The 9,345-nt window shown below is 47.2% G+C and overlaps 1 protein-coding gene across 1 annotated transcript; it reads left to right on the top strand.

The window, feature by feature from the left end:
- Positions 1-3,142: 3,142 nt before the first annotated feature.
- LOC147261100 (uncharacterized protein CXorf38 homolog) lies at positions 3,143-8,727 on the top strand. The gene is made up of 6 exons (XM_086204831.1): positions 3,143-3,410; positions 4,694-4,828; positions 5,802-5,921; positions 7,189-7,338; positions 7,436-7,636; positions 8,235-8,727. The coding sequence occupies exons 1-6, from the start codon at positions 3,207-3,209 to the stop codon at positions 8,352-8,354; spliced, it is 930 nt and encodes a 309-aa protein (XP_086060957.1). The 5' UTR covers positions 3,143-3,206; the 3' UTR covers positions 8,355-8,727.
- The last annotated feature ends 618 nt before the right edge of the window (positions 8,728-9,345 follow it).

Below are 9,345 nucleotides of genomic sequence, written 5' to 3'. Positions count from 1 at the left end.
GAGGGAATGAGACAGAGAGAGAGTGTGTGTCTCCTGTGTATGTGTTTGGGGACCCACACAGTGAGGCCTGAGCAAGTGATTTATTTCAGAATACTAATGTGTCTTTGATCTCCTCTGCTTAAAAACACCCTGCTGGGATTGTGAGCGTGCACGCACACACACACACACACAATGCACATATGTATTTATATGCACACGCTACCTACGAGCACACCTACGAGGTGCTGAACACACACACACACACACACACTCCCAGGCATCTAATCTGCTTTAACTATCATCAAATCCATAGAGATCCAATTACAAAGAAAGATGGATATTTGTTTTTCTCTGTACATCTTAAAAGACTAATTAAATTTTCATGTAAAGATGAAATTATTTGATACAACACAAATGCCTTTTCATTTTTATAATTTAAGGTAAAACGCTTTAATTGTGGATCCTGTTACTATTCCTGTAGCTGTGCACACAAGTCACACACACCAGCACAGCGGCGCATCCCTCCATCCGTATGTTCTTGTTATTCTTGTACCACTGGAGTCGGGATCCTGCTTGAGCTTGATGATGACCATCTGGAGCTTCCCGGTCCTTTTGTTTGCTTGACAAGAAAATAAAACACACCTCAACAGGTGCGAGCAGTGGAGCGAGGTCACGTCTCAGCGTCACCTGTTAGCGGGCAGGAACACATGCTACATCAATCCATACGCGCGCTGGCGTACACACCCTCCGCTGTAGGTGTCTTGACCTCTTGATGTATCAGTGATGCTCTCAGGCACAGAGGTGCTTTGAGCTAAATGCTAACATCAGTGTCTATAATGACGGCGGCCACGCAGCCTAGATCGTGACCAGCAGCGAGGAGGTGGTGTTTTTATTAGAGTGGGAGAGTTTGACTCATGCTGGCGTGCTCTGACCCGTTTGTTCCTAAAGATGGGTTCAAACCAACACTGCTTCTGAAAGGCCAGCGGTGATTTATTGAGGGGGGATGTATGACGTCATGCTCTGTGGTAAAGGTCGTAGCGGCTCAACCTGCTTTTTTTGTACAGAGCAGGGGATGTTAGTGGCGTCCTGATGACTGGCTACCTCATGCAACCCACTTCAATACGCCACGTCCCGTTAACTTGCCTCCCTTCCGACAAATGTGGCGCCGGCTGTCAGAGAACCCTCGAGCTCAGAGTTTATCATTTGGGGCACATGAGAGTCAAATGGTCGAGGCCTTCATGGTGAGCCTATCAACACGGCCATTCTCTTTGCTGCAGGCTACCAAGGGCTAACGTGCTAGCCTGTAGACTGCGCCGCTCCTCATCGGTCTGTTGGAGTTACAGTTGAGTACACGTTCCCTTGGCTCTGCCTCTGTTTCAGGAGGTGATCCCCTGTAAACAGCTGTGGACGGACCGTCGGTCCAAGTGTGTGTCTACATTTTCTGGCTTTATAAACTCTTTCTTCTCATGTGGTTGCGTCACTTCTCCTCATACTTGTGATTCAAAAATGGAAGCAATTTCAATCGCTGTCACCCTGCGTTTCTGACCCCAGACATGTTTAATAGCTTCAAAAGCTAACATGCGTTGGACAGTTGTCTGCTGCAATGAGAGAGGAAAGCCAGCGCACACATCAGTCCCAGAACTGGAAGGTGCAGTGACTACTGCTGATGTCTTCGTTTTTGGGGGTATTTCCTTTCACAGCGCGTCCATGTACTGAAATAGCACTGACGAGTTGTTCTCTCCGCCTGCAAGTGCTTCGTAGATCAGTTGTTACACAATACGGGCCAGAAACTCCAGCCCCTCCAGTACGAACACCTCCAGCAGCAGCAGCAGGGGGTCTGGCTCTCGAGGAGCCTCCACCCCTCCTTGATGGAGCCGATGCTGCAGCTTGGTGATGCCACCTCTCAAAAGAGGCCGCCTCAGGGCAGCACGACACACGGGCGCTGGTGGTGTTGATCCCATGGACACTAATGACAAGACTGGACAGCCCCCCGAGCTTCTCCAGGGTCAGTGTTCAATCAGGAGTTAGTAAAACAAGCAGAGGAGTGATGGGCTTAAAATTTAAGATCCAAATATTTGTTAAATGCAGCATGAAAGATTCTGTTCCTGCAGGGGACACACACACACACACACACACACACACACACACACACACACACCATCCTGGGGAATAATTTCCAGCTTCTTTCCTACACCAGCCTTTAGTTGGTGCAGCCGCACCAGAGCTACACAAGGGATTTGTTTGATGATTTGTTTGGCCACACTCGCCGGATCCCTCCAACATGCCCATTATCAGCAAGACAGAAATAATCGAAATCCCATAAAAAGCTAATTGTGTGATAGGTCAACAAGCACCGCCGGCTCCTGCAGTTGCTGCGCCGCTCACTCCAGTTGGAACAACATCAATCACGGATATCCTGACGCACACATGATTATGGAATATCTACCACCATCACTATCGTTCTCTCACACAGCCTGAGTGTGTGGACACTCTCCAGGGCTGCCCAAAGCGGGGCCAGGGGCCAGATGTGGCCCGCCATGCAGTTTCTAATAACAATAATAATAATAACAGGACTAATAATAGAAAGTACAAAACCTCTATAAGAGATAAAGATAACACTGTAAATAACTGGTTATGGTGTTTTTGTGAAAATAAATACATAAGTACGTCTTTAAATATGTAGAATGCCAGAGAGTTGATTATTTTTAAAATTTGATTGGGCTGAATAGTCCAGGACTTCCATTTTACATGAGGGAAAGAAAGAAATGCTAAGCTGAGCATAATTTAGTTTAGTTTATTTCATTCATTGACGGAAGAATAGAACAACATACTGTGAACACACAAAGTTCCAACTGTTTGCTTCCAGCTGTCATTTCACATTTTTGGCCCACAAAGAGAGACCTTCGTCCCGGGAGCCGTTTTGCTGTGAGACACGGAGGTTACTATGACATCAGTGGAGGTTCTACTCAGGTGCAGAACCATCACGGGTTCTCTGAGTTTCATGTCTAAACAGCTGCTGTGACGTCACGATGGCTCCACGCTAAAACGAGTAACTGCGCCACCTGCTGTCTCCTTTTAGAAACTGCAGCAGACTGAAGCCTTTCCTTAGTAAACGGCGCCATCTGGCGGCCGCTGCAGGAGCTGCGCTCGTTGGGCGGAGCTGACTAGGAGGGTTGGTGTCGAGACTTGTTCGCTGTTTTGTTGCGACCTGAAGAAGGGAGGCCGAGATGGTCTACGACGACCTGGTGGCCCGCCTCAACGACCGAGGGTACACGAACTGGCTGAAGGCCTCGCGGTGCCTGGTCATCGTCAAGGATGCTCTTCATCCCTTCATCAACGGCCGGATGCGAGACTTCCACGGAGGTCTCCTGGAGCTCGGGCCCCGTCTCCGGAGTCCGTGCGCGTCCTCCTGCCAGCCCAGAGGGAACCAGGTGGGTGGATCAGGACTGAGCCCCTGATGTCTGATTCTGACTCCGGTCAAAGAGCTGCGGCCAACCCCCCGTGGGGCCACAGAACTGAATTTGACTCGGGAGCCCACCGACACCGGAACCACAGCGTGAGCGGTCCGTGCAGGATCGCGGCTGTCATCGCATCAACAATTCAATTCCTGCGTGGATTGTTGGCTTCGACAGTGAGAAGGAAACGAAGTCACAGGACTGCTTTGTGGTCTGGGAGGTACGAGGGCGCCAACTCACCTGAGAGAAACTCCTCAGCTGCGTCAGGTTTTCCACTAAAGAATTTTACTAATCTTTAGTGGATTAAAGATCTCACTCTAGTCTGGCCTTCATCTCAGCCAGACTCCCAATAGTTTCAGTTTTGGTTTATTGTTTTCAAGTTTAGTGGACTAGTAGGAGGCGGGCCTACTTCCAGTCATACTCATGTTTATGGGTTGTTTTCCTCAGGTGAGAGCAACCGGCGCCCACCGGACGCGGTGCTCTGAGAACTACCGCGAACACGTGCGGTGATTCTGCTGTTGGTTCTTCTTGCGTGAATGATTGATTACGGAAGTGCAGGTCAGGTGTGGACGTCATCGGTGTGACGGAAGTTCTGTCAGCGCGGGTTCCTCCATTTGTTCCTGATGATGATGACAGGTTGATAAATGCAGCATTCGTGGTCGTTTTTTGTTTTTTTGGAAAAAGTTACATTTTCAAATTTTACATTGTTTTATTGTTACATTCAGAATGTAGAAAGTTTCGATACATCACCTTTGTCTTTTGCAGATAATAACGTCATCTGCCAAGTCAGTTATTAAAATATCAGCATATCTGATGGTGCTGGATAATCCAACATGTCAGGTGTTGCAATAAATGGTCCCTGGACCCCCCCCCCCCCCCCCTCCCCCGGCCCATCAAGTCCATCAGAACAGAAAGTTGCTAAAACTTCACATCCTGCACAGGTCCATTTTTCTAATTATTCTCTTTAAAAAAAACAACAAGTCTTAATGCTCCCGTAACAACACTGCAAATGTATTTGTTTTCAAATACTACGTGTATTGCAGTAATGTCCATGTGATGAATGCAAAAGAAATGGTGGTGGTTCCCTTTTTCCGAGCAGCCATTTTTGCGGTGGAAGCAGGTGTACTTCGTCAAAGTGACCGTCCCAGCGGTCCCAGGGAGGCACGAGCAGCACTGCTAGCAGAACAATAACATGAAGCTGTTAACAGACACATATGAAAGACGCGTGTGTGTGTGTGTGTGTGTGTTTGTGTCTCCAGCTGGTGCGTGTGTGTGCGGGATGTTCACAGTGGCAGCGAGAGATCCTGAAACACCAGCGGTGGCCCACTACCACCATCAACTGGGACAACTGTTCCCCTCCTTCCTGGAGAACCAACCACTGGGAACTAGCCAAGGTAACCCCACTCCCCCCACACCCCCATGCCGCATTAGAGAGCTAAGACCCAGCTGACCGCTAGTTAGCTTAGCACAATGAACAGCAGTGGATGGGAAGTGTAAGCAGACCTCCCTCAAGAGTCATCAAATAGACTGATTCAGGATCTGCTGAAACACCCCTCCTCATCCTCTCTGAAAGGTGGACCAGGTTTAGCAGCAGCGGTCGCTCTTCGACTGCAAATGTCAACAAAGCAGTTGGTTAAAGTTACAGTGGCGCTTGTTGAGGTGCTGCATCAAATCACTACGCCAGCCAGGAAAGTAGTTCTGATCTTGATCCTGCACAGCTTCGTATTTTAAATTTGTTCCACCTCAGTTGTTTTAATGCAGGGGAAGAACGATGGAATGTTTATTTGATGACTTTTGACAGAGATATGCTAACACTTCCCACCCACTGCCATTAGTTGTGCTAAGCTAACTAGCGCTCAGCTGGTCTCAGAGCTCCCCAACATCTCATCTGACTCTGGGGGGCAAATACAGGTGTTACCCAAAAGGTTGGTGTGTGACATCATAGGAGCACACCTGGTTACTGTTTGCCCAGATGTCAAGACACTGAAGAGTTGGAAGTATTCAGAACAGCTCTTTTGTTGCACTTGTGTTTTTTTTTTTTTTTTTTTAGCGCGGATTCAGGCTCAGTGCAGACTAGAGGACGGAGGGGTTGTTCTGGTTTTAAACCCTGCTGATATCAAACGCCTGCCCTGAGGCTCGTTGTTGGACCGCAGATGTGCGTCTGCTGGAAGAAGTGAACCAGTCAAATCTGCATGATGTCACTTATTGGTAGAAGATGGGACTGCAAGGAGAGAGACTCCAGGGAGCAGACATGATGAACTCACTTGAGTTGAATGGATGTCTCTCCCTCTCCCTCTCCATCTCTCTCTCCCTCTCTCTCTCCCTCTCCCTCTCTCTCTCTCTCTCACTCACTCACTCTCTCTGTAGGCTTATATGCCACGCGGTCAGGGGAAAGTGAAGGCAGACAAGTTCGACGCCTCTGCTCTACTTAACCTCATCAACCACTGTGATTGTTTCTCGTTTGTGGAGCCCAAACCTGTCATGGAGGTAAACACGCCGACACGCCGCGTGAGAGCAGTTGATACGCACGGTTCCGCTCAATGAACCTACCAGCGTCTGCTGTCGTTGAGCACAACAAGTCAGGGAAGTAAACAAGAACAATAATAATAATGATAATAATAAAAATGTTATGAAAGACTTGGTACAGAAGGATGATTTGAGAAGGACCTGTAGGAAAAGATGAAACTATGATTACATGAAGGTTAGTAATCAGATTACTTTCTGTAAGTAAGACTGCGAGTGATGGTGAGTCAGAACAACCAGCAAAGGGAAACTGAACATTTGGTTGGTTTTCAACCCGGTCGAGCCTCTTATGGACTGGAGTTAACGACACCAGCCAAGCGACCGAAGCAGGAATTTATTATTCTGATGATGAACATGTTGGGGAAAAAACACAGCCTTGAAAACCACATAGAAAAGCATTTTCTTTTACAATATGAATTCTATGAAGAACGAAACTGAAAGGCTTCAGGACTCCACAAATGTTCCAGTGCAGGAATGACCAGACCTGTGGGTTCACCACCCATCCTAAACGTACCTTCGAATTATTCTGAGGTCTGAATGCAAAAAAAATTAAACAGGTAAATAAAAGGGTTTGCATTTCACCTTCACCTTTGACCTTCAGCCTCTCAGAGGATTTCCTGGATTCAGAGCAAGGACCAGCGGCGTCATTCCGTCACCGCCCCCTCACTCTAGTCTGGCCTTCATCTCAGCCAGACTCCCAATAGTTTCAGTTTTGGTTTATTGTTTTCAAGTTTAGTGGACTAGTAGGAGGCGGGCCTACTTCCAGTCATACTCATGTTTACATGCTGCAGAGCAACGCCCAACAAATGTGAAGACACGCCCACATTACATCCCTACGCCACAGAGAAACCTTTGCTGTCCTGTTTATTCATTTTTGAGTGTTTTCTAGCCATCTATGCTGAAACAGAGCTCAGAGGTGAGATGCTAACCCTCCCCCCTGAGCTCAGAGGTGAGATGCTAACCCTCCCCCCTGAGCTCAGAGGTGAGATGCTAACCCTCCCCCCTGAGCTCTGAGGTGAGATGCTAACCCTCACTGGAGGCTGGACAAAGCGCTGATGCAAAAGCAGTCATCAGCGGCAGTCAGGAATAAATGCTCCTACATGTTGGTCTTAGGCTTCAGAAAACATTAAGACAGGGAAGAAAAAGCTTTTCCACTCAGTGAATTACTTAAAGTCTTTCTCCAATGTGTGTGTGTGTGTGTGTGTGTGTGTGTGTGTGTGTGTGTTTCTAGATGATCAAATCCAGGAACAAGTTGATGCATTCTTCTCAGTTCAATGTGAGCGATGAGTGGATGAGAAACTTCCGCACGACTCTGAACAACTTTGTGAAACTTTTCAGCCAAGTAACCGAGATGACGACAGCTCAGTATCAGATAATCCAGGTGTGTGTGTGTGTGTGTGTGTGCGTGTGTATGTGTGTGTGAGCGCCTCTGCTGTGATGTGATCAGTCACACCTCTCGTGTGTGTGTTTCCCTCCAGATGCTGACTGTGGATTTGTCCATCCGTGTCTCTGGGTGGGACCAGAGGGATTGCGCCTACGCTGCTGAGATTCCACTGCCCTCTGAAGACATGCAGGAGACCAGCGTCGAGTTAATCAGCCAATGGGAGGCTGAGTTGTTAGAAGAGAGCCTGACAGGGTTGTTGCATGCTGCTGCTGCTGAAGATGACACAGTTACAATGGTACGAAAAATTAGTTCAGCTGTCATCTAATCAGATACAATTCGAGTTTAGTTTAAGTCAAGACCTCAGAGTCGAGCGGGGCTCCAGTCACTCTTCCACGTCGATTGCTGGAGGATCTCTCGTCTTTATTCTTCTTCAAAAACAAGTCACATCTTTCTTCCTTTATGCAAACATGCTTTTTTACCCCCTTAAACAAAACTCGTCTCTCTTTTCGTACCTCTTTTAGCTCATTTAGCTCAGTCAAGGCTGCTGTTAGCTTGTTCAGGCTAAACTGACCCCCCTTCCATGTGATGCCTATCGATCACCATCAAGAAAAGAAAGAGTTGCACACTCCAGGCTCCAGATGCGTCATTTTGAATCTGCTGCTCTTTCTTTTCTTGATATTGGTCGTTCCAGTGTGAAGCTCCTCACCAGATACCTTGGTGTGCGTAACTCCTTTATTTCGCCACCTTCAGCGTCAGAAACAATCACATCTGTCCGTCCAGTGGCCTAATAAACATCTGGGTTCAGAATAGACATGATCAGTTGAGGCCGCTGCAGCAGAAGAGGACCAGCCTTCTTGTACACGTAACCTCAAGAAGCTCTCTTTCCTCCACAGGAGGCAGAGCAGTTGGTGAGGCTGCGTGACTTCCTGCAGGCCAACCCAGACCTGGCTGAGAGGTTTCCTGCAGAGCTGCAAGCCCTCACTGCGCTCCAGGCCAGAGGAGAGGCCTGTTGATCAGCTGGATGAAGAGACTGGAAACACCTTCCATTTTAGACAGAGGATGGTTGTTGGCAGGCTGTGTGTGCATGGACGGACAGGAACCAAGTATTTTTTTGAACGTATTTGTTGTAAAAAGAAAAATATTTTGAATTCCACAAACTTTTTCTTTGTTAATAGTCTTAAGTTTTATATGAATAATGAAAAGAAATGTGCCCAACCACAAATAATTCAGTTCAATGACTTTGTTGTTGTTGCACAGCTGGAAAACAAACTTTGGTGTCTACAGTGGTACATTCAAAAACATGACGATCTTTAAAGATACTTAAAATAACTGTAAAAAAAAACAAAAAACAAATCATGAAGAAAATAAAATGAGTGTTTAAATACAGCAGATTAGATTATTATTGCCCATCCCTGCACATTTTGAGGACGTTATTGCACATAAAGGACATTCACCCGGTGTCTGTAGCAGTGTTACAGCACCGATGTATCGCTACAGTAGCCAGGAGAGTTTAGGCCTCCTCCACAGATGGCGCTATCACCAGAAGCTAGGCTAGCTCTGCAAACATTAATGCTACCTCTGTCAGACACATGCTGGAAGCCCTGCACCAGATGGTTCTGACCCACCAACAGTTTCCGCTGTGCTACAGGTTGCATAGCCCTGTTAAAGGTCTCTGTTCGTTCCATTCGTCTGCCTGAAAACTGAGCTCTTCCCTGTCGTAGAAGGGTGTGATGTCATCAGGTTATGTGTGAGAGACGGATAAGAGATCTTTCATATTCAGAGTCATCAGTCCAGAGCCTCAGTCCTGACCTCAGTGAAGGAGTTACGGCAGGAGAGCAAGTGAGGTCAGCCAATGAGGAATGAAGAGCTTGTTCTATGTTTGTTCTGCCTCTTAAAGAAGTAAACAAATGAGAGCATTTACAATCAGAGAACTCTAGTTTCTAGTTTCTCAAATGCCGGCAAATGAAACATGATGACACCTTTTTGCTTTTTCCTTGGTGGGCT

This window comes from Aulostomus chinensis, chromosome 5 (genome assembly GCF_037954235.1).
Source record: "Aulostomus chinensis isolate RoL2024-O1b breed Wild chromosome 5, RoL_Achi_v1.0, whole genome shotgun sequence".
Classification (NCBI taxonomy): domain Eukaryota; kingdom Metazoa; phylum Chordata; class Actinopteri; order Syngnathiformes; family Aulostomidae; genus Aulostomus; species Aulostomus chinensis.
Note: the sequence above shows the minus strand (reverse complement) of the source record. Positions and strands in the feature narration are given on the sequence as shown.